The sequence below is a fragment of the Salmo trutta genome, chromosome 30 (genome assembly GCF_901001165.1).
Source record: "Salmo trutta chromosome 30, fSalTru1.1, whole genome shotgun sequence".
Classification (NCBI taxonomy): Eukaryota; Metazoa; Chordata; class Actinopteri; order Salmoniformes; family Salmonidae; genus Salmo; species Salmo trutta.
The window spans coordinates 17,574,419-17,600,453 of record NC_042986.1 but is presented as its reverse complement, the minus strand read 5'-3'; the positions used below and the strand labels follow the sequence as shown (position 1 = coordinate 17,600,453).

General features: G+C 43.7%; 1 protein-coding gene across 8 annotated transcripts in view; it reads right to left on the bottom strand.

Annotated features, from left to right (window-relative positions):
- LOC115168138 (ankyrin repeat and SAM domain-containing protein 1A) overlaps window positions 1-26,035 on the bottom strand; it is a 119,024-nt gene that overhangs the window by 69,606 nt on the left and 23,383 nt on the right. For 7 of the 8 annotated variants that reach the window (XM_029723111.1, XM_029723109.1, XM_029723110.1 and 4 more), the window contains exons 2-4: window positions 11,153-11,233; window positions 9,638-9,794; window positions 8,579-8,644 (exon numbers count right to left, since the gene is read on the bottom strand). In XM_029723111.1, the coding sequence (XP_029578971.1) occupies window positions 8,579-8,644; window positions 9,638-9,794; window positions 11,153-11,233 (304 nt within the window). The remainder of the gene's footprint in view (window positions 1-8,578; window positions 8,645-9,637; window positions 9,795-11,152; window positions 11,234-26,035) is intronic. The other variant, XM_029723114.1, reaches the window with a different exon arrangement.

Here is a 26,035-nt window from a genome sequence, read left to right as displayed (position 1 = left end):
CAAGAGAAAGAGACACACATCAAGAGAAAGAGAGACACACATCAACAGAAAATGACACACACACATCAAGAGAAAGAGACACACATCAAGAGAAAGAGAAACACACATCAAGAGAAAGAGAGACACACATCAAGAGAAAGAGACACACATGTACGAGGCAAGATAATCTCAAATGAAGATAGTCAAGATACACATCTCTGCTTTCTCCGGCACCTCTCTCTCTCTCTCCTCCCCCACTGGTCTCAAGGAAGGAGGACACCAGGAAGAGTAGCCGCTGCTTTTGCAACAGCTAATGAGGATCCTAACAAAATACCGAATACCAAGCAACAGCTGATTCTAGAGCACAAAACCAAACATATACTACATGTGTTAATGCTTCCAAAAGAATGAACAGAAAAGCAACCTGCCTATCACATGGACAGATACCCTCCTCAGTCTCAAGCATCTAATATCCGTATGGCAGTGGAGAAAGGAATGATGAGGGAGATAGGAGCGAGAAAAGGGGCCGGATGTGATGTGATGTGTGGCAATAGACAGATGTACACAAGGGCTGAGCTGAAGCCAGTGTGAACGCGAGCAGCGTGTCCGCGGCAAGCAAGACCTCCCCTCCTCAGACAAGCTGGCCACTCCGATAAGGCAGCCGTCTTTAAAAAAATACATCACATTGACATTCAATATTAGGTCTCATACCTGGTGTGAAACAGCCTGACTGAACTTGCTGAAATTTCACCCGGGTCTCTTTTTAGGTTCTCTGGTATTAATTTCAGGACACTGTAGGTCTACTGCGAGCAGTGTGTATATTAGTGTGCCTTTAAGTCGGTGCCACTGCCATCTCATTCTCTATAGAGTGTAAAGCCGGGAAGCTGGCTGCGTGACGGTGACTGTGTCTGTGTTCATATTTACAGCAGTAAGCCAACCATCTGAAGGTACATTCTGTTAGACAGGTGACCTATATTGGAGACCGAGGACTGTAAGACATGCAGCATTGAAATACTTCAACATGAGCAGCACGTACCTTGCAAATACCACCACTATCAGACAGAAGGCTTTTTCTATAGAAAACATTGTTTTTAAAATAGGAGCCAGAGAACAACAGTAAGCAAGGAATGATGACTAAGTGTTATATTTTAGTCCCCAGATCAATATTAACAGACAAATCTAGGTTATCTAGGTCAGTCCGGATGAGAGGGGCTCCCTGGGGGCACAATCAAGCTTCCACGGATGTGGAAAGGAGTCAATGGAATGCAGACCATTCCATTGACCATATTGGCACACATTCAACAAATCTGGATATTCGTAAAAGGGCCACAACGTGGTTAGTTCAGCCAAATATATCAAAATTGGACTTTTTTCGCTGCAAAACATTTAGAAGCTGTCCCTTTTCAGGTTTAAAAGAAGTGATTGCTAAATGCTAACTCCTGTTCGTATGAGTTGGTTAGCATAGCTAGCATTCAGAAATCGGTGGTGGTAGTCAAAGTGGTTTTTAACTGTAATGCAGCTGATTGGTGACGAGGACAAGAACAAGTATTGGGGCAATGAGGAGTTTCGGGATCTTTCCCCCACGTGGTCGAGTTTGTTTGACCTCTTTACCGCATTTTTGATGAATCGCTTTTCCTTATTGGGGCACTATTGGAATATCATCAAAGTGGCAAGCCAATTGGAGACGTTAACACTGTGAGAGCGTTGCTGTATCAAAGCTGAATAAACATTAGAGCTGGGCAGCACGGGGCCATGAGGACAGAGAGAGGGGCTGTCGGAGCGGTGTCCAGGCTGAGCTACGGCGCATCCCCGAGGGGGAGAGCCTGCACTTAAAGGCCCCTCCTCCATAAATCCATGCCCACAACTGCCCCTAGCATCTCTAGCTAGCTAACTTCAGGTCCGTGTTCCACTGGGTCAGTCACCGCTGCTGCACGACCAATCAGCCGTGGCACGGTTACCATGACAACGGCCCGCCTCTCCCTTGCTCTCTTCCATAGTGGTACAGACTCGCATGCAGAAAAACAGAGAGGGAGATGGACACACACACTCAGCAGAGAGCACACTCTGCCTGACATTGATGTAAAGAGACAGGTACACAGAGAAGCTCCCTCTCCTTGGAAGATGTTCTATGGTTCTAACAACACTACTGAGATGGTAGGAACTGGAAAGTTCCGTGGGGCAACCCAGAGAGAGATCCCCAATCACATGATGCCATCACAATAACCACCACTGTGACCACTGCCAGAGCATCCATTCAGCCAGCATCCATCCATGTTTCTGATTTGCAGTGTATTCATTACAGCTTATCCATTATTTAGGTCTGCTGTGGCCGGGTATTGGACCCGATACTACTGTATTCCAAAACCAACAGAGAAGCTAACCTCCACAGATGGCAACTGGTCAGTCTGTCAACTAAACCACAAATAAAAATGTTTGCATTAAGAAGAGCATTAATTATACATGTTTGATGGTCCCAACACCATGATGCAGTTTTTGGTAAAACATATTCTGCATGTCGCTTTAAGGCACCCAAAACTAAGACGCTAAAGTTAGCGCTGAGGAAATGTGACCCAATTTCATAGAGTTTCATTTCAGGATGCTTTCCACAAAACACAAGCTTTGAACTCTCAACACTCCAGTGATGGTGTTAGCCTCAGTTTGGTGTGAATGTGACATTGCCTCTGTCATTAGGCTAGATGGAATGTTCATGGTGCTTCTACACATACAGCAGGACATAAATGACCCTCGACAAACATGAGCACGTACATGTCTAGTGCACAAAGTAAAATGTAAACAGCAACACCAAGGAACAGGCACAGGTCAGAAATGACTCAGGACACACAGCACCTACGTCACTAAAATGTCATCGTAACGATGGATAAACATGCATCCATTCCAAGTTGTGGTTCTGTCCTAGGGCTGTGCAGTGACCGTATCACCGCAGCAAAATTCCACATGACTGTTAAGGCACGGTAATCTCCTTTTATGCACTCTGGACATGCTTTGGTAGTACCCGACTTGCTAACTACCATCAGGTCCTAATGGCCTGGTCCTCAGGGCTCTATTGTCCCTCCATCAGGTCCTAATGGCCTGGTCCTCAGGGTTCTATTGTCCCTCCTTCAGGTCCTAATGGCCTGGTACTCAGGGCTCTATTGTCCCTCCATCAGGTCCTAATGGCCTGGTCCTCAGGGCTCTATTGTCCCTCCATCAGGTCCTAATGGCCTGGTACTCAGGGTTCTATTGTCCCTCCTTCAGGTTCTAATGGCCTGGTACTCAGGGCTCTATTGTCCCTCCATCAGGTCCTAATGGCCTGGTCCTCAGGGCTCTATTGTCCCTCCATCAGGTCCTAATGGCCTGGTCCTCAGGGCTCTATTGTCCCTCCTTCAGGTCCTAATGGCCTGGTCCTCAGGGCTCTATTGTCCCTCCTTCAGGTTCTAATGGCCTGGTCCTCAGGGCTCTATTGTCCCTCCATCAGGTCCTAATGGCCTGGTACTCAGGGTTCTATCGTCCCTCCTTCAGGTTCTAATGGCCTGGTCCTCAGGGCTCTATCGTCCCTCCATCAGGTCCTAATGGCCTGGTCCTCAGGGCTCTATTGTCCCTCCTTCAGGTCCTAATGGCCTGGTCCTCAGGGCTCTATTGTACCTCCTTCAGGTTCTAATGGCCTGGTCCTCAGGGCTCTATTGTCCCTCCATCAGGTCCTAATGGCCTGGTCCTCAGGGCTCTATTGTCCCTCCATCAGGTCCTAATGGCCTGGTCCTCAGGGCTCTATTGTCCCTCCATCAGGTCCTAATGGCCTGGTCCTCAGGGCTCTATTGTCCCTCCTTCAGGTTCCAATGGCCTGGTACTCAGGGTTCTATTGTCCCTCCATCAGGTCCTAATGGCCTGGTACTCAGGGTTCTATTGTCCCTCCTTCAGGTTCTAATGGGCTTGTACTCAGCGTTCTATTGTCCCTCCTTCAGGTCCTAATGGCCTGGTCCTCAGGGTTCTATTGTCCCTCCTTCAGGTACTAATGGCCTGGTACTCAGGGTTCTATTGTCCCTCCTTCAGGTTCTAATGGCCTGGTCCTCAGGGTTCTATTGTCCCTCCTTCGGGTTCTAATGGCCTGGTCCTCAGGGTTCTATTGTCCCTCCTTCGGGTTCTAATGGCCTGGTCCTCAGGGCTCGATTGTCCCTCCATCAGGTCCTAATGGCCTGGTACTCAGGGTTCTATTGTCCCTCCTTCAGGTACTAATGGCCTGGTACTCAGGGTTCTATTGTCCCTCCTTCAGGTTCTAATGGCCTGGTCCTCAGGGTTCTATTGTCCCTCCTTCGGGTTCTAATGGCCTGGTCCTCAGGGCTCGATTGTCCCTCCATCAGGTCCTAATGGCCTGGTACTCAGGGCTCAATTGTCCCTCCTTCAGGTACTAATGGCCTGGTACTCAGGGTTCTATTGTCCCTCCTTCAGGTTCTAATGGCCTGGTCCTCAGGGTTCTATTGTCCCTCCTTCAGGTCCTAATGGCCTGGTACTCAGGGTTCTATTGTCCCTCCTTCAGGTTCTAATGGGCTGGTACTCAGGGTTCTATTGTCCCTCCTTCAGGTTCTAATGGGCTGGTACTCAGGGTTCTATTGTCCCTCCATCGGGTTCTTATGGCCTGGTACTCATGGTTCTATTGTCCCTCTAACCACTCTGACATCAATGCAAATGCAATGGGAAGGCCTAAACTACTCTAAAACTCACCTTACTGTGATGATCAGTTTGAAGGTTGAAGTTCAACAGCAGGTTGAAACAGTGTAAAACATGGTTGTGGTGGATGTTGTTTTAAAGCCTTTCTAAGGTGATGATTCATTCAAAACACCCAGTGCTTATGCATATGAGCAGAGAACATTAGAGATGATGCATGCTAATGCATAGGCTTATGAGCCCAAGCCCGAAATACAATTCTACCGCATATTACACAGGGCAGAAAAACATAAAACAAAAGTGATTTAAGGTGTCTTTGGTACATACATTGGTCTAGCCTATACTCCAACATTAAACACATTTGAGTAATCACCTTTGAGTGTGGACTATATTATCATGCATATTGGCTGGACTGGTTACCTTATGCTCCGCTCTAAAATGTTTATCCATGTGTCGGAGAGAACATATAGCCGAAGCCATGCTGTTGGTTCATTGATCGTGCAGGGCGGTTTACAGTTAGCCTACAATTATTCAATTCGTATTTGATTTTGTTCAGCCTAGTAATAAGGATTTTTTGTATATTTTCCTAATCAATTGGGTGCCACATTCCCATTAGCTATATAGAATATCTCACTACCATGTTTCCATCTCCTCCTCTCTCTCTCCTTTATTCCTTTCTCCAGCGCGCAGGGGGGCTGTCAACAGTTCAGTGAAATATGTTTTGTTGAGAAAACATGTTAATATCGATGTTCCCCAACAGTTCAGTGAAATATGTTTTGTTGAGAAAACATGTTAATATCGATGTTCCCCAACAGATTTCACCTGGTTTCCCAAATGAAGCACTGGTTAGCTGCAGGAACAAGGTTGGAGCCCCCATGGCATAGAGTTTGGGCAGAATATCCCGTGTCTTGCAGAGAGAGAGAGAGAGAGAGAGAGAGAGAGAGAGAATGTGGTTGATGTGTGGAGTGAAATAAGTGTTATATTTCATTCTCAACTGCTCATAGTAAACACATGCTCCGCTGTAAAACCAAAGTAGCCTACCGGGCATCATTGAAAAAAGGACTCGCAGGAAAGCGCGCAGCCTCCATTCACTATTCAAGTAGATGCAGGTGACATGTCTTTTTCCCCTGCCTGTGATAAAGGGCCATTCTAAATCAAATCATGGATTTATTGTGATGTTGTATATTCAATTGGTTTATTATACTTTTTTAAATGTAGATGTTCAAAAGACGCATCAGCAGCTTGTACGTGTGGAGACCTGGATATTCTAAACATGTTTATGTTAATTAGCGGCAATTACCATGACACGGGCAGTCTTTTGCATGACAATAATCGGCTGACAAAATGTCATGACCGCCACATCCCTATTCTGTCCCCAAGGGATTCATTCATATTCATGACTAATGAGAGAGGATGATCCCAAAGAGACGCACATCAAAGTCCTTCAACGTCATTTGACTGTGTAAACAGAACAACGGACTATGGAACAACAGCAGCAGCAACAGTAATAACATCGCAAATTCACCTTTAACAATTACTTCTCAGTAACTAGAAGGTAGGGGTGAAAGTAGAATGAATTTATTCCCGGTACGGACCTCAAAAATGTTTTATGGGCCTAATCATATAATTACAAATACTGTATAATGTTAGTATGATCTCTGTGGGCCTAGTCGAAAATATGTATAATTTAAAATGTATTACCTTTTATTGTGGCATAAACCCAACCAGTTATGATTCATCTGTTTGTCAAACAATCCGTTCAGAAGGCTCCTTTACTAGGCTACCCGCGCACGTTCATCCACTCACAACATATTTCTAGCCTCCGAACAGTGGTGAATGGAAAGAGACATCTGTTACACAAAACACCAGAAAGTGTAAGGACATTTGGCGATTGTCATTAGGCCAGAATGTATGTGTCTACTGCTGTCCACACGCATCTTGGTTTCGGCCAATCATCTCTGCCTTGGCAAAATGTCAGTGTTCTGGTCAAACTACAATGCATTTTGGAGTGTAGGATAGATATACAGTACCAGTCAAAGTTTGGACACACCTACTCATTCAAGGGTTTGTCTTTATTTTGACTATTTTCTACATTCTAGAATAATAGTGAAGACATCAAAACTATGAAATAACACATATGGAATCATGCAATAACCAAAAAAAGTGTTATTTTATATTTGCTATTCTTCAAACTAGACACCCTTTGCCTTTGACAGCTTTGCACACTCTTGGCATTCTTTCAACCAGCTTCAGTCACCTGGAATGCATTTCAATTAACAGGTGTGCCTTGTTAAAAGTTAGATTTGTGGAATGTCTTGTCTTCTTAATGCGTTTGAACCAATCAGTTGTGTTGTGACAAGGTAGGGGTGGTATACAGAAGATGGCCCTATCTGGTAAAAGACCAAGTCAATATTATGGAAAGAACAGCTCAAATAAGCAAAGATAAACGACAGTCCATCATAACTTTAAGACATGAAGGTCAGTCAATACGGAAAATGTCAAGAACTTTGAACGTTTCTTCAAGTGCAGTCGCAAAAACCATCAAGCGCTTTGATGAAACTGGCTCTCATGAAGACCACCACAGGAAAGGAAGACCCAGAGTTACCTCTGCTGCAGAAGATAAGTTCATTAGAGTAACCAGCCTCAGAAATTGCTGCCCAAATAAATGCTTCACAGTGTTCAAGTAACAGAGACATCTCAACATCAACTGTTCGAGGCTTGCTTGGGCCAAGAAACACAAGCAATGGACATTAGACAGGTGGAAATCTGTCCTTTAGCCTGATGAGTCCAAATTTGATATTTTTGGTTCCTACCGCCGTGTTTTGAGAGACGCAGAGTAGGTGAACGGATGATCTCTGCATGTGTGGTTCCCACCGTGAAACATGGAGGAGGAGGTGTGATGGTGTAGGGGTGCTTTGCTGGTGACATTGTCATGCACACTTAACCAGCATGGCTACCACAGCATTCTGCAGCGATACACCATTCCATTTGGTTTGCGCTTAGTGGGACTATCATTTGTTTTTCAACAGGACAATGACCCAAAACACACCTTCAGGCTGTGTAAGGACTATTTGACCAAGGAGAGTGATGGAGTGCTGCATCAGATGACCTGGCCTCCACAATCACCTGACCTCAACCTAATTGAGATGGTTTGGGATGAGTTGGACCGCAGACGGAAGGAAAAGCAGCCAACAAGTGCTAAGCATATGTGGGAACTCCTTCAAGACTGTTGGAAAGCATTCCCCCATGAAGCTGGTTGAGAGAATGCCAAGAGTGTGCAAAGCTGTCTTCCAGACAAAGGGTGGCTACTTTGAAGAATCTAAAATCGAAAATATATTTTGATATGTTTAACACTTTTTGGGTTACTACATGATTCAATGGGTTATGTCGTAGTTTTGATGTCTTCACTATTATTATACAATGTAGAAAATAGTAAAAATAAAGAAAAACCCTTGAATGAGTAGGTATGTCCGAACTTTTGACTGGTACTGTAAATCAAATCCACCCGTTTTCAAGTTCATTTGCTCATTTTTCATGCCTTTGACATGCGGTAATGATCAAAATTATTGTAATAGCCTACAGTTTGTTGACATTTTTGTTTTAATTATCGTGACAAGCTCATGTTTTACCGGTACAGCGTACTCCCACTATTTATTTTGCCAGAAGGTGAAATTATCTAGAGAAAGAACCCCAAGAAATCAAAAGAAATGTGCCCAGAAAAAGTAAAAAAGTCAGTGTCCAGTTCTCTTATCTTTGAAACAGACCGGCAGTGCAAGCTCAGCATCAAACCCAAGCATCAAACCCAAGCATCAAACCCAAGCATCAAACCCAAGCATGGCGAACAGCTGGTGCGCAACTAGCTGTGTGCATACTTTGGAAGCAGGAAAGAGCCTAATAGCGAAGTCTGTCTGTCTGTCTGTTTGTCTGTCTGTGTACACACCTTGGCATTAATATGTAGGTCAAAGGGCCCACAGCGTTTCAACTCTTTGTGCTCTACAGAGGAGCTCTAGGAGGGAAGATAGATGAGGCAATGGTTTTTCACTCACATACAGACAATGAATGACAGTCAGTTGCAAAAATGTATCAAAATAAATGAACAGAAATATGAACAAAGTTGAGTTAATGAATGAACAGGTGTTTATGAACAGGCATAGTGGTGAAGAGAAATGACACGAAATGTGATGGCCATGGATCAAAGAAATACATTAACATGGCTGCAAACTGGGAGTCTAATACACTCAAATGTCTCTGAAGTACTATTGGTAAGTACTACAGTGATGGTAAACTTTATGGCTATGATTTCACTTGTTCCATTGCCTCATAATGGGTCATTTCTTCCCAAATGGTAAAGATACTGAGATCACAGACAGGACAGGTTAAAATCTGAAGGTGCTGCTGGTGGTTGTGCAGTTAGCAGTCTCTACACACCATGCCTGGTTCTAACACATTACAACATAAACAGATCAATCAAGACACATTCACTTGGCTGGCGTCTAGTCACTTCAAAACAAATATTAGTGCATTTGAACTCATGCTGCAATGCAGTTAATGTGTATGGTCTTGCACTGAAAAAACAAGCTATGCCATACTGTATTCTACAAAATGCAATTCTCAAAGAAAGGCGAATGGTTTCGGCAAACCACAGACAGAGCGAGTCGAGTCGACCGTCCACATCGTACTTAGTTAAATAATCAATTCTATAGAAAGGAGCTCAGCGATGTCAAAAGTGTAAATAAATGATGAGCTGTATTGGCCAGATCTCGCTCTTTAAAACTGCATGTGACTAACAGGAAGTAACACTAGAGTTCACTGACTAGTTAGCGAGTTATGAAACGTTAACTGCACAGACCTGTTCCTTCCTTCTCATACACAGATCAGATTGATTAAAAAAACAAAAAACATTGCTACTCTGAGCAGAGGAAGACTGATTCATTGAGGTGTGGGAAAGGGGAACATGGATAGTGAAAAGGGAGCTACAGGTAGTAGGGGGAAGTCAGACCTGCTCGTTGAGTTTGGGGTGTGAGGGGCCTTGGTGAATGAGTAGCCTGACGATCCTTTGGTCCCCCTTCCACGCGGCCAGGTGCAGGGGGTAGCAGCCCTTATTGTCAGCGATGTTGGTCAAGGCCTCGTTACGTAGCAGCGCCTCCACTACCTCACTGCGGATGGGACAAACGGGGTCAGAAGAGTTGAACATGTTCATTATGTAGGTGATGTTGACAGTAAACTGTGTCATTGTTAACCACATAATTCTAGCATTTCAGGGCTCAACATTAATGCTTGTCCTCTTGCCAGGGGCAAGTAAAACACAGTGTTGGACAAGCAGATTATAGATTTAAGTTGTCCAAATGAACACGTAAAAAATGTGGATGCGATGTGTTGCACACTGTCCTCCCAATCTCTGCAGAGTGCGTCGGCAAATAATTATTGTAGGCCTGCATTGACAGGCACGAGCGGTCTTTCAATCACGCAGTCACAAGATGCGTTTTTTTTAAATTAAAGCGAGCCTGGAGGAGGTCAAATAATTATAAACATCAGACAAACATATTGTGTAGTTTGGCTGGTTATCTTGCTGGTTAACTATTTAGGTATTAGCATGTATTCATCTTATTGTCATATCCAATGTCCGAAACAACTTCCCACAGTCACTTGTGTACAACCACAAATGTCCGTCACACAGTTGATACGGGTGTGCAGATGAAACTAATGCTGCATACTCGGGTTGTAAAACGCTCAAAACCGGGTGAAATAATTCTGACACAGTTGGAATGCTGGGATTTTCCTCTATTGGCCATGCAATTCTGACATCGTAAAAAAATTATAATCTTAGGATAGCCTATTTGACAAGTAACTCATATGCTGTCAAGATCTCCCCTGAAAATGTCTTAGTTAGCTACCTTACTTTAAAGTCACCCACCTCAGCCATTTGATTCCTCGTTCTTTGAATGAGGGAATTATTTTATGAAGACAAAAAAAGCATTGGGTGGTTGTAACTGTAATGTTGCAGAGTGGCCAACAATCCTCCAGGAGAGTCCAGGAGAGCTACTGGGTGTGCAGGCTTTGGCTCCAGCCCTGCACTAACATTGTAAAGAATAATCTGCTTAAGAGTCCCTTGATAAGCTGACTCGGGTATGTTTAAGCAGGGTTGGATCAAAAGCCTGCAGACCCAGTAGCTCTCCAGGTGAAGGGTTGACAACATACATGTTATACAGTAGCCTATCAGCACAGTATTTTACTTTGTGAGGTGACTTGCTCAAGGCCACAACGGCAGGAGATATAATCCATGGGATCAGAGACCAACAGCCTTGCATTGTTAATACCAGTGATAATAATTAATTGTAATTTGAGAAGTGGTTCCTTGCTGAAACAAACTTTTCAGTCACCGTTTTGCTCAATGGACAAGTGGAAAAAAAGTTAATGTCAAGCCCCGCATTTCACACAGGGTGGCCCCAACTCACACCAATGGCAATCAATCTAAACTCCCATGACAAAAGAACAGGACTTGCTATAGACCGACCTGTGTCCATTTAGGGCAGCATGGTGTAGAGGAGTGTATCCAGTGCTGTCCACACAGTTTACATTAGGACCCCTCCAGATACTGTGGAGAGAAAGAGGGAACATTAGATCATGTAACACTGACACTGTATAATTCAGGTGAGGGAAGAGCTTAATTACTCCTTTCAGGACTGGGGAGTTTTTCAGGATAAAAAAAGAAACAGAATGGAGCTAAGTACAGGCAAAATCCTAGAGGAAAACCTGGTTCAGTCTGCTTTCCAACAGACACTGGGAGATGAATTCACCTTTCAGCAGGACAAGAACCTAAAACACAAGGCCAAATCTACACTGGAGTTGCTTACCAAGAAGACAGTGAATGTTCCTGAGTGTCCGAGTTACAGTTTTGACTCATGGCAAGACTTGAAAATGGTTGTCTTGCAATGATCGACAAACAATTTGACAGAGCATGAATAACTTAAAGAATGGGAAAATATTGTACATTCCAGTTGTGCAAAGTTCTCAGAGACTTACCCAGAAAGACTCACAGCTGTAATCACTGCATAAGGTGATTCTAACATGCACTGACTCAGGAGTGTGAATGCTTATGTAAATTACATATTTTTGTCTACCATTCCTAGAAGAGATCCCAGTGACTTTGAAAGAGGGGTCTCAAAGGAGCAAAGGGGGTATAAAGTGTGTGTGTGTGTGTGTGTGTGTGTGTGTGTGTGTGTGTGTGTGAGAGAGAGACACCAGATCAACCCAATTAAAGACTTAAGAGAGATTCTGGAGCGGCGCCTGAGACAGCATTTTCCACCACCATCAACAAAACACCAAATGATGGAATTTCTCGTGGAAGAATGATGTGGCATTCCTCCAATAGAGTTCCAGACACTTGTAGAATCTATGTCAAGGTGCATTGAAGCTGTTCTGGCGGCCCAATGCCCTATTAAGACACTACGTTAGTGTTTCCTTTATTTTGCCAGTTACCTGTATGATCCACAATGTTATCTCCCTGCTGAATGAGATCTGAGTGTATCCCCACACAGCCAGAGGGAGGGCCTATACAGGGTATAGGTGGGTGTGGCTGAACAAAACTGATAACGTCTCAGCCACATGCTGTATTGTTGTGTACCATGGTTCACAGCCTAGCTCAGCCCAGTCAAGCTCAAACCCAGGTGGGAGGTGTTCCCTAAGGAATTCTACTACAGGACTGAGGGAGAGGGAAAGGAATGAGGAAGCTAGGGCCAAGCCAGCAGCACTAGGCAGTGGAGGAGGTTGGTACAGTATGTACACACAAACACTAACACAGCAGGAGGGCAGCAAGGTTGGTGTCACCGGTCAGTGTCCACCAAGCACATAGCTCAGCCACAACCACAAAGCCCCCTTTACATCAACAAACATACAAGTGCAAACCATACCGAGTTACTCATGTTTGCCTAGAGCAAACGAGGGCCTATCAGGAAGGAACATAGTATCTTAATTCAGTCAATACCTACATAGCCCGGGAAAACACTACTATATCATAATAAAACATCTCTGTTCAGCCTCAGTGCAGCGGAATAGCCATAGTTATCCAATATTTGTGCAACACAATCTGAAAAAAAAACACCTCATTTCGGTATGTGCATAATTAGTCCATTAACGGCATTATCAACCCACCCTTTGATCACTTCGTCGTCCCCCACTGCATCAAATGTGGTTAGAGAGCTTTTATTGAAGGGTCTGGACTGGGGGATATACATGCTTAAATGGTATATAGCTGTAGATCTGTCATCCACTTAAAACTGAACTCAGCTGTCAGCTGAGATGGTTTGTTTCTTTTAATCAGCGGATAGAGAGACAGAGAGAGGGAGTAATTAACAGGCAAATGGAAGCCTGGGTCCTGGGAGGATAGAATGCCATGCCAGCAGTAGGCCTACACTACCACTGGGGTGTGACTGTACAGTGAGAACATTCTAAATGAACCATGTGAAAAGAAAATTCCAGCACAGCACTGGAAAAACAATGGTCTGAGAGAAGAGAGATGGGATGGCTCACAAGAAGAAAGCCCACTGAAGTGGAACCTAGAGAGGGATTGTATCAAGAGTAGGGATGATGATGATGCTGCTGCAGCACCATATTAACATTTAATCTAACATTTGACCCAGATTAAAAGGGAAACAGAGTTCACGCAGCATTAATCCATATCATACATGCGAACATAACCTGAAAAAGTAACTGAGGGCACGCAACACACACTTCACAGCGCTGACATGCTGCTTCATCTCAGAAAGGGCTTACGAATGGGGCGATGATGGTGACTACATGATGACGTCACCATTGCCTGTGGAGAGGAGGGGGGGCACAAGGCAGTAGGAGGGCACGGACAACAGGAAGCCCCCCTTCATCCCTTCACAGCTCCACACTGGCATGAGCCCCTCTCGTTTTTGTCACTTGGCTGTAACGGTCGCTTTTGCCCCCTAAAATAAATCTCCCATAATAACTCAGAGCAGTCTGCAATAACCCAGTCGGAGAAGTCTCATTAAATAAGTGTCTCTCCATTCTATCCTCCAGAACAATACAGGCTGAAGCTCTGCACCAGGAAGTAGAGAATCTTTAAGATGAGCCCGTCCCTATATAGTGTTACATCAGCATTCCTTACCATCACCTAATCAACCCCAATTGCAGGCATGTATGGACCTATAGGCCTGCTACAAGCATCTCACAGTCAGCAGGAGAGGAAGATACCAGTGGCACAGTCTGCGGCACAGGCTAGTGCTATACTAGCACAGGCTAGTGCTATACTAGCAGAGGCTAGTGCTATACTAGCACAGGCTAGTGCTATACTAGCACAGGCTAGTGCTATACTAGCACAGGGAGCAAGAAGGATATAGAGGGATTTCAGAAAGTATTCATACCCGTTGACTTATTCCACATTGTGTTGTGTTACAGCCTGAATTCAAAAAGTATTACATGCATTTTTCAACCATCTACACGCAATATCCCATAATAACAAAGTGAAAACATGTTGAGAGAAAGTTGTATATTTTTGAAAATGAAATATAGATAACTCATTTACATAAGTATTCACACCCCTGAGTCAATACATTGTATAAGCATCTTTGGCAGCAATTACAGCTGTGACTCTTTCGAGCTTTCCACACCTGGATTGTGCAACATTTGCCCACTATTCTTTTAAAAATGATTCAAGCTCTGTCAAATGTTTTGTTGATCATTACTAAACAACCATTTTCAGGCCTTGCCATAGATTATCAAGTAGATTTAAGTCAAAACTAACTCGGCCACTCAGGAACATTCACAGTCTTCTTGGTATGCAACTCCAATGGAGATTGTGTTATTGTCCTGCTGAAAGGTGAATTCATCTCCCAGTGTCTGTTTTTTCTTTAGGATTTTGCCTGTAAGCTCCATTACGTTTCTTTTTTATCCTGAAAAACTCCCCAGTCCTTAATGATTACAAGCATACCTATACCCACATGATGCAGCCACCACTATGCTTGAAAATATTGCGTGGTACTGACTAATGTGTTGTATTGGATTTGCCCCAACTATAACACTTTGTATTCAGTATTACTTTAGTGGCTTATTGCAAAGAGGAAGTATTTTTTATTCTGTACAGGCTTCCTTCTTTTCACTCTATCAATTACGTTAGTATTGTGGAGTAACTACAATGTTGTTGATGTCCTACCACAGCCATTAAACTCTGTTTTAAAGTCACCATTGGCATGAGCGGTTTCCTTCTTCTCCGGCAACGGCGTTAGGAAGGACGCCTGTATCTTTGTAGTGACTGGGGGTATTGATACACCATCCAAAGTGTAATTAATCATTTCATAATGATCAAAGGGGTATTCAATGTATTTTTATTTTATCTACCAATAGGTGCCCTTATTTGCTAGGCATTAGAAAACCTTATTGGTCTTTGTGGTTTAAACCGTTTTTGAAATTCATTGCTATACTGGAGGGACCTTACATATGTGTGGAGTACAGAGATGTAGTCATTCAAAAATCCTGTTAAACACTTATTTCACACAGAGGGAGTCCATGCAACTTACTATGTGACTTGTTAAGCACATTTTTAATCAAACTTATTTAGGTTTACTATAACAAAGGGGTTGAATACTTATTGACTCAAGACATTTCAGCTAAAAATTTGAATTTATAAACATTTCTAATAGGGCTGTCCCCGACTAAAGAAAATGTTGGTCGACCAAGAATCGACTGTTCTTTTAAACAATCGATTGGTAGACATTTTAAAATGTGTATTTTTCCATACATTTACACACCCTGTGTTTTTAAAATATCGACTAGCCTATATGTAGGTTAATGAGTTGTTTTATGCTTTAAGCACACTGAGATTAAGACACTCAAATGACTCAAGAGGGAGAAAGAAATCAAGATAACCAGAAGAAAAAACCTGTTCCCGACCCTCCTCCTCCCCCTTGCGGATTCTGCCATTATGCTCCTGAAGCTGCCAGTAATAGGCTACACTACGGGTCGGTAACCTTTTCTATTTGGAGTGCCAAATTATCTTACCATTTCTACCGATCTGCATGCCAGTTATGTTTTTCATGTGCACATTTTCGTGGAAGTTTCATTTCATTTATAATAAAGTATTCGTATCTCAAAATCATCATCATGTGGTTTATACAAATTCTAAAAGTAACTTCTATTGCCATTACCAACTATTTAGGCTAAACTAGCCTACATAAATCCAACAAATAAAAACGTTGCAGCCTGCAGGTTGAAAATATCTTGATAAAAATAAATATCCCATAAATCACATTGGCTATGCATGGCCTCTCTGCAAGGAACGTGAAATATTGTATCAACTATCAACTTGGTCGGCATGAAGCTCTTGCTAGCAAACTTGCAACATTGTACAAAATATTCTGGGCACTCAAGAGTTTCCCCAAGCTCCAGACAGAAACAGCTGCAGACTATTTGCGCAAGGGATAAGAAGTAATCAGGTAGGCCTATTTTACAAAGTTTCCACACAAGTGTAGCCTAGGTTGTGCGGTCCGCAAACAACGTGTCCATTCTGACAATGAGAACAGTAAAAGACTGTAATAATAATATATCGAATGCATTAAGAGAAATGACCTTAACCAAACAAACATTGTAGATTAGAACAGTAAATGTACTACTGGTAATACTAGTGTGCCATCCCCGCGGCCTCCACAATGGATTAGTCCACTGAGACAGGCGTGAATCAGACAGGTGTCTCGCGTGCCATAAAAATGAAATATATTTGCGACTGCTGGAATAATCAAATCTCGGTCGACCAACAGCCTATCGACCAAACAATTGACCAGTCGACTAAATGGGGTCAGCAATAATTTCTAAAAACATAATTTCACTTTGACATTACAGGGTATTGTGTGTAGGCCAGTGACAAAAAAATCTAAATTTATCCGATTTTAAATTTAAGGCTGTAACACAAAAATGTGTAAAAAGTCAAGGGGTGTGAATACTTTCTGAAGGCACTTATAGTGGGGAAGTATATTCTTCTGCAAGGGGAAGGAAATCGCCTAGAGGTCCAACGCAAATCCCTCCACACCAGCACCCCCAAGCACCTCAGCTAAGTAGTGAGGAGTACTGCACAGGACACTGGACCTGCACATTTCCAGTTTCATGCCCAGTGAACATACCACGCACAAAAACCTAGCGGAAGAAAAAACTAAAATGTCAGCTCGCTAGTTGCTGTCCCAGATAATAAAATATTTTATATAACAGATTACTGCAAAAAATGCATAACCAAATTAGAAAAATGCTCTAGTCTTGTTGTGCTGCCTGCATGATTACATACAGTATTGGCAAGGTCTGACTGCAAGCATGAAAGGCTGTTATAGAATGCAGGACAGACACTGACTGGAAGCAGTTTGAAATATAGCCTAAAATGTGGCGGAAAGAGGCCCTTCTAACACAACCTCTAAATGTAAGGCTCACCACCTCCCCTGAGCATCTTAACAGGGGCATGAGTCAGTGCTAGTGGCACTTGACAATACACTTCATCCCCTTATAGCTAGAGCGATTCAGAACCAACTGGACTGAGGGACAGTCAGAGCTTAAAGAAGCAGGGTGGGGAGGACAAAATGGAGTTGATTTGGTTGGAGTGGGGAGGGGTATGATGCATGGAAACTGACTTAAGAAAAGAAAGAGCTAATCCCTAATTTCCCTGAGGGAATATCAGCTTGATGAGGATGAAGTCTGAAAGAGATTCTGGGGGCTTTAATGCCACGTTGCACAAAGCTTGGCCAGTAAAAGGACGAATGATAATACTACCATTCCTCTCACTCTCTCTTGCATTCTTTGTGTTTAAGGAGAGGCCTGCTGAAGCTACTCACGGATGCCCAAGACGTCTTCACGGACCCCATTCTCTGCCTTTATCCTCTGTGTCACTCTCCCGAAAACTCTAACGGAAATCCCTTTTTAGCCTCTGTTGCTGCCCTCTTCTTGCCATTTGTCTTTGTCTCTTTCGGATCCACTACGGCAGCATCTACAGTACTATGAGCCAAACCCTGTGGTTTTCAAGTTAGTAGCTATGTCAAAACAACTCAATTTTAACAGTATTACAACATGACAAGGTGAAGTGGAGCAGTGGAAGGGGAAAGCAGCAGTCCTGGGACTTTAGGGACCTGATTGCTGTGCTGCTGGGTGGAAAGACCAGGTGAGGCTGAGCCCCAGTGTCAAATAAACAGATTTGTCCTCAGGCCAATTAAGCAGTGCGACCACACAGCTAGGGATTAGCGGTGCAGCAGTACCCTAGGGCAGGCTGTCTAGTGGTGCCTGGCGCATAGCGGGGGCACAGCCAGGGCAACTGGGCTTAATTAAGCGGAGGGACGGCTGCAGGTCGGGCATTGAGACCAGATGCGCCATTTGCCAAACAGTAGCTCAGCAAGCCTCTCAGAGACAGTGTCCACTACCTGTACTGTACAGTCTCCAGTCCCCATTAGATAGACTGGCACTTCTCTACCTGCCAATGTCCTAGCTCCCACAGTGGATTATACTGAATCACATTGACTTAATGATGTCAGGGCTGTAGCGTACAGCAGCTTGAGGTAACACTGACAACTGCGCATGTCAGGGCTGAGTCACTCCATGTCATTTCAACAAGCCATGACACCCACTATCTCAGATTGCTCTGAAACGGTTTCTGTAGTTAGAAACAGGTGAGATCGGCATTACTCAAACATTATTTTGTTGAAATAAAATGTTATCTTGGAGAAATTAAGCTAATTGATTGCAACCAAAATTAGCCATTTTAATTGATAGGATTCAGATAATAATAGTATGTAACATCCGATTTGGAGCAAACTTCTTCCTACCAGTTAGTAAAACATGAGGAATCCCCCAATAAACTGTGAAAAGCCACCCACGGACCCCCCTCACACAGGGCTCTAAAGTCTGACCATTTTAATCGCATATGTTACTAAATATTTTGCTGTGCAACTTGCCGTATTATTTTAGGAGCACCAGTGCAACTATATATAAAAACATCACCTATAATAATTGTTGTAATGATTAGGCTTCGCTGTACTGTTGTTCTCGAGTGCACTAGAGAAAATGGTCTCTGCCTAAAAAAAACCTCCTCAGACTAACCTATTAATATTCAAGCCATTATTGAAGGGTCAGCCCAGCACAGCACGAGAGAGAGCGATAGAGCGAGAGACGATGGGACCACTGAGCACCATGGCTATGGTGCACATATTTTCCACTTCTCAAAACATAGGCCTACTGCTAATAAAGTTAAAGATGCACTATGCAGAAATGGCTCTGCCATTTCCTGATTAGGGATGGTGTTACACTTGTCGTACAGATTGGACCAAGGTGCAGCGTGGTAGGCGAACATTTTACTTTTATTTAAAATGAACACCGACAAAACAACAAAATACAAAACGAACGTAAAGTTTTGCAGGCTACACAGCAACTATACAAAAACAAGATCCCACAAACTAAAGGTGGAAAAAAGGCTGCCTAAGTATGATCCCCAATCAGAGACAACGATAGACAGCTGCCTCTGATTGGGAACCATACCCGGCCAACAAAGAAATAGAAAACATAGATTGCCCACCCTAGTCACACCCTGACCTAACCAAATAGAGAATAAAAGGGATCTCTAAGGTCAGGGGGTGACAGATGGGTACTGAAACCGGGCCCCGGGGCTAAATAATGAAAGACCGTAGTATCAATAAGCTCCAACGTTATCGGTTCTGCTTTCGGTACAGGAGAAATTAAGAAAATAAATGTCCTATTATTGCTACATAAACGTTATCTTGCACATTTGATCTCACCAACCATTTCTAATTTGCAATAAGATGAAGACATTCGCCTATGATGCATTTTCGCTATTCCCAATCCAGAAGAGAGATCTCTCTGGCGCGCAGCCTGTGTCACACACACAAAAGATCCTGCTCTTAATTAGTGACGATGGCGGAGAGAACTAAACGTTCAAAAGAGTCACTAGAGTCGATGCTGACAATGCTCGTTGCCACAAGTGCAACAAGACTTTTGCTTGTAATGGCGGAAACACAAGCAATCTGTCCAAACAACTATCGAAAGTGCACAGATTGACTGCCTAGCTCGTAGCTCATCTCTCGTTGCCCGATCTACGTTAGGTATGTATGCTAGCAGCCTAGATCCCACACACGGAGTTAACTCTGTGTGGGGCGGCAGGGTAGCCTAGTGGTTAGAGTGTTGGGCTAGTAATCGAAAGGTTGCAAGTTTGAATCCCCGAGCTGACAAGGTACAAATCTGTCGTTCTGCCCCTGAACAAGGCAGTTAACCCACTAGAATTTTTTTGTCGGGCGCGTAACCCTTCGTCACCCTTGGATAGTGTCTTGAATGCACGAACAAAACGCCGCTATTTGGATATAACTATGGATTATTTTGAACCAAACCAACATTTGTTATTGAAGTAGAAGTCCTGGGAGTGCATTCTGACGAAGAACAGCAAAGGTAATAACATTTTTCTTATAGTAAATCTGACTTTGGTGAGGGCTAAACTTGGTGGGTGTCTAAATAGCTAGCCCTGTGATGCCGGGCTATCTACTTAAAATATTGCAAAATGTGCTTTCACCGAAAAGCTATTTTAAAATCGGACATAGCGAGTGCATAGGAGTTCTGTATCTATAATTCTTAAAATAATTGTTATGTTTTTTGTGAACGTTTATCGTGAGTAATTTAGTAAATTCACCGGAAGTGTTCGGTGGGAATGCTAGTTCTGAACGTCACATGCTAATGTAAAAAGCTGGTTTTTGATATAAATATGAATTTGATTGAACAAAACATGCATGTATTGTCTAACATAATGTCCTATGTCATCTGATGAAGATCATCAAAGGTTAGTGCTGCATTTAGCTGTGGTTTTGTTTTTTGTGACATTATATGCTAGCTTGAAAAATGGGTGTCTGATTATTTCTGGCTGGGTACTCTGCTGACATAATCTAATGTTTTGCTTTCGCTGTAAAGCCTTTTTGAAATCGGACAGTGTGGTTAGATAAAGGAGAGTCTTGTCTTTAAAATGGTGTAAAATAGTCATGTTTGAAAAATTGAACTTTTTGTATTTTTGAGGAATTTGTAATTCGCGCCACGCCCATCATTGGATATTGGAGCAGGTGTTCCGCTAGCGGAACGTCTAGATGTAAGAGGTTAATTGACTTGCCTAGTTAAATAAAAGTACAAATAAAAAAATTATATTATGAGAACATGCGTTCCTAATCAAAAGGAACCATAAGCCAGCTGATTGAGTTTATGAACACACCCATAGCTAAACAATCACCAATTTAAATATTTTGCTACTTTTCTGTTAAAGTTGCCACCACAATGAACCAACCCATTCCTCCCTATAATACCACTGGTCCAAGCCAAAGACAAGCCCAAAGCCCCTTCACGCTGGCAGCTAGTGAAAGGATGACTGAGGAGAGGGTGAATGAGTGCCACCTAGTCGTGACCAAGTTCATACTGAAAGGCCTACACTCCTGTGCAATAGTGGAGTCCAAGCTTTAGGTAACAGTCTGTCAGTATATATTGAGTTGTATACATTTTTGGGATATAGTAGTATAAAAGGGTTGTATGTTAGTCCCATCACTCCACAATACAATACACAAAAACACAATAATGATAATTCAACACATGAACTTTTTTTTTTACTGTAGGGAGATGAGCAAGGCACTCAACCCCAAATATACCCTCCCTCCAGGAGTTACCTCAGTGACACATTCATTCACCCCCCTCGGCCCCTAGCTGTGCTCTGGACACCATATGTGAACTGATTGCCCCCCATCTATCTTCAGAGCTTGTGCTACTAGGCGACCTAAACTGGGACATGCTTAACACCCCAGCCATTCTACAATCCAAGCTTGATGCCCTCAATCTCACACAAATTATTAATGAACCCACCAGGTACAACCCCAAAGCCGCAAACACTGGCACCCTCATAGATATCATCCTAACCAATGTGCCCTCTAATTACACCTCTGCTGTTTTCAACCAAGATCTCAGCGATCACTGCCTCATTGCCTGCACCCGTAATGGGTCAGCGGTCAAACGACCTCCACTCATCACTGTCAAACGCTCCCTGAAACATTTCAACGAGCAAGCCTTTCTAATCGACCTGGCCCTGGTATCCTGGAAGGATATTGACCTCATCCCGTCAGTAGAGGATGCCTGGTTATTTTTTTAAAATGCCTTCCTCTCCATCTTAAATAAGCATGCCCCTTTCAAGAAATTTAGAACCAGGAACAGATATAGCCCTTGGTTCTCCCCAGACCTGACTGCCCTTAACCAACACAAAAATATCCTGTGGCGTTCTGCATTAGCATCGAACTGCCCCCGCGATATGCAACTTTTTAGGGAAGTTAGAAACCAATACACACAGGCAGTTAGAAACGCCAAGGCTAGCTTTTTCAAACAGAAATTTGCTTCGTGCAACTCCAACTCTAAAAAGTTCTGGGACATTGTAAAGTCCATGGAGAATAAGAACACCTCCTCCCAACTGCCCACTGCACTGAGGATAGGAAACTCTGTCACCACCGATAAGCCCACTATAATTGAGAATTTCAATAAGCATTTTTCTACGGCTGGCCATGCTTTCCACCTAACTACCCCTACTGCATTCAACAGCACTGCACCCCCCACAGCTACTCGCCCAAGCCTCCCCATTTCTCCTTCTCCCAAATCCATTCAGCTGATGTTCTGAAAGAGCTGCAAAATCTGGACCCCTACAAATCAGCTGGGCTTGACAATCTGGACCCTTTCTTTCTAAAATTATCTGCCGAAATTATTGCAACCCCTATTACTAGCCTGTTCAACCTCTCTTTCGTGTCGTCTGAGATTCCCATAGATTGGAAAGCAGCTGCTGTCATCCCCCTCTTCAAAGGAGGTGACACTCTTGACCCAAGTTGCTACAGACCTATATCCATCCTACCCTGCCTTTCTAAGGTCTTCGAAAGCCAAGTCAACAAACAGATTACCGACTATTTTGAATCCCACCGCACCCTCTCCGCTATGTAATCTGGTTTCAGAGCTGGTCATGGGTGCACCTCAGCCACGCTCAAGGTCCTAAACGACATCGTAACCGCCATCGATAAGAAACATTACTGTGCTGCCGTATTCATTGACCTGGCCAAAGCTTTTGACTCTGTTAATCACCACATCCTCATCGGCAGACTTAGTAGCCTTGGTTTCTCAAACGATTGCGTCGCCTGGTTCACCAACTACTTCTCTGACAGAGTTCAGTGTGTCAAATCGGAGGGCCTACTGTCTGGACCTCTGGCAGTCTCTATGGGGGTACCACAGGGTTCAATTCTTGGGCCAACTCTTTTCTCTGTATACATAAATGATGTCGCTCTTGCTGCTGGTGAATCTCTGATCCACCTCTACGCAGACGACACCATTCTGTATACTTCTGGCCCTTCTTTGGACACTGTGTTAACAACCCTCCAGACGAGCTTCAATGCCATTCAACTCTCCTTCCGTGGTCTCCAACTGCTCCTAAACACAAGTAAAACTAAATGTATGCTCTTCAACCGATCGCTGCCTGCACCTGCCCGCCCATCCAGCATCACTTCTCTGGACGGTTCTAACTTAGAATTTGTGGACAACTACAAATACCTAGGTGTCTGGTTAGACTGTAAACTCTCCTTCCAGACTCACATCAATCATCTCCAATCTAAAGTGAAATCTAGAATTGGCTTCCTATTTCGCAACAAAGCATCCTTCACTCATGCTGCCAAACATACCCTCGTAAAACTGACCATCCTACCAATCCTCGACTTCGGCGATGTCATTTACAAAATAGCCTCCAATACCCTACTCAACAAGCTGGATGCAGTCTATCACAGTGCCATCCGTTTTGTCACCAAAGCCCCATATACAACCCACCACTGCGACCTGTATGCTCTCGTTGGCTGGCCTTCACTTCATCATCGTCGCCAAACACATTGGCTCCAGGTCATCTACAAGACCCTGCTAGGTAAAGTCCCCCCTTATCTCCGCTCACTGGTCACCATAGCAGCACCCACCTGTAGCACGCGCTCCAGCAGGTATATCTCTCTGGTCACCCCTAAAGCCAACTCCTCCTTTGGTCGTCTCTCCTTCCAGTTCTCAGCTGCCAATGATTGGAACGAACTACAAAAATCTCTAAAACTGGAAACACTTATCTCCCTCACTAGCTTTAAGCACCTGCTATCAGAGCAGCTCACAGATCTCTGCACCTGTACATAGCCCATCTTTAATTGAGCCCAAACTACTACCTTTTCCCCTACTGTATTTATTTATTTTATTTATTTTGCTCCTTTGCACCATATTATTTATATTTATATTTTAACTTTTAACTTTCTTCAAACTACAAATCTACCATTCCAGTGTTTTTTTCTTGCCATACTTTATTTACTTTGCCACCATGGCATTTTTTTGCCTTTACCTCCATTATCTCACATCATTTGCTCACATTGTATATAGTCTTATTTTTTTTTCTACTGCATCATTGATTGTATGTTGTTTTACTCCATGTGTAACTCTGTGTTTTTGTATGTTGTCGAACTGCTTTGCTTTATCTTGGCCAGGTCGCAATTGTAAATGAGAACTTGTTCTCAACTTGCCTACCTGGTTAAATAAAGGTGAAATAAAAAAATAAATAAAAAATTCCTACCTGGTGTGGTGTAGAAAAGGTCAATGTGATCACTGAGCTGAAGGACGTGCCAAAGCTGGCCATCACATCAGACGGGTGGACCAGCCTCTGTCAGGACCACTATCTCACTGTTACAGTGCACTACACAAGCCAGGGCAGTGCACAACAGAAGGTCCTCCACACCAGGGCAGTGTAAAACAGAAGGTCCTTCACACCAGGGCAGTGTAAAACAGAAGGTCCTTCACACCAGGGCAGTGTACAAATCACAACTGGCAAAGTAGTGGCAGAGGAGATCTCAGACATTCTGGAAGAGTTTGAGATAGAGCCAAGCAAGATTGTAGCTGTGACTGTTGATAATGCTGGCAATATGGATGTTGCCATCAAGAGGCAACACATCCTAAAAATAGGATGCTTTGCACACACATTGAATCTGGCAGTGCAGAAGATCTACAAAATGACTTCCATTGATAAATGGGCAGCCTGAATCAGAGCAGTGGTCGTGTGGTTGAAGAGATCCTCGATGTCCAAAACAGTATTGAAGGAAAAGCAGCAGCTCCTTGGTAAGAAACCAGCCAGTTCAATCTATTAAAGTATAATTTTGAAATTCCCACATTTAACTATTTCATTCAATATTCAAGTGTGCAGTAATTCAATGCATGTTGTTTTTTGTTGTTGTTTCAGGCCTTCTGCAACACTCACTCATCCTTGATGTCAAGACCAGATGGAACTCACTCTAATGAGAGATTCATGGAGCAGTATCTAGCGATCCAAGCAGCAGCCTTGGACCCACGACGGCCGTCTGAAGGACGAGGACTTTGTCCAGATCATGAGAATCCTCTATACAGCCACACTGTGTGTGTGTCATGTGGAAATAATGCCACCTGTGGACAGATCATACCCATCCTCCAAAAACTGGAAGAGCACTTGCTTCACTGTGAAGCATGAAGATACAAAATCTGTGGCAACCATCAAAGGTGTGGAGAACCTCTCCGAGCGCTATCAGGATGAGGACTTTCAAGCCTTCCTGCATGAGGCCACAGCAATGGACCCCAGATTTAAAAGGAGGCCGGTGAGTGACGCCTTTCTCAGCCTGTCCCAGGTGGCAACTGTTGAGGCCAATGTGACAGGAGCAACACCAGGGCTGTCAGAGGAGCCGGAGCAGACAGACACAGAGCACCAGCAACAGGAGGAGTCTGAAGGAGAAGGAGAAGAAATGGAGGAGACAGTCCCTCCATTGTACAAAACAAGGAGTGCCTTGGAGGAGCTGTTCTCAGAGGAGAACAGGGAGTTGAGGTTGACGAGCCAACAGGACACCTCGTCCCTCACCCTCAGCGAGCGTGTTGACCTAGAGGTCTAGCTCTACAAAGGCCTGCCTCCCATCCCCATGGCTGAAGATCCTGTGATGTGGTGGCGGGAAAAGAGAACTACTCTGCCCCTTACAAACATTGCAACAAGCTACCTCTGTGCTCAAGCCTCCTCCACCCCTAGCGAGAGGGTATTTTCGACTGCAGGGAGCACAATAAGCCAGGAGAGGTCCCGACTTCTGCCAGAGAAGGCCAATATGTTGCTCTTTCTCCAGAAGAACAGTTAAGAACTGTTAGTCCTTTTGCAGCCTACCTGCATGCCCCACCTGTGTTGCTCTATACCACTGTCTTTTCTTTTACAGGAAAATATTGTTTATTTCATTTGTTTTACATTTCCATCACCACAACATTTGAGTCTATAATAGTGATTTGTTCAAAACATTGCTGTTTCTTTTGCTGTTAATAAATTGTTTAT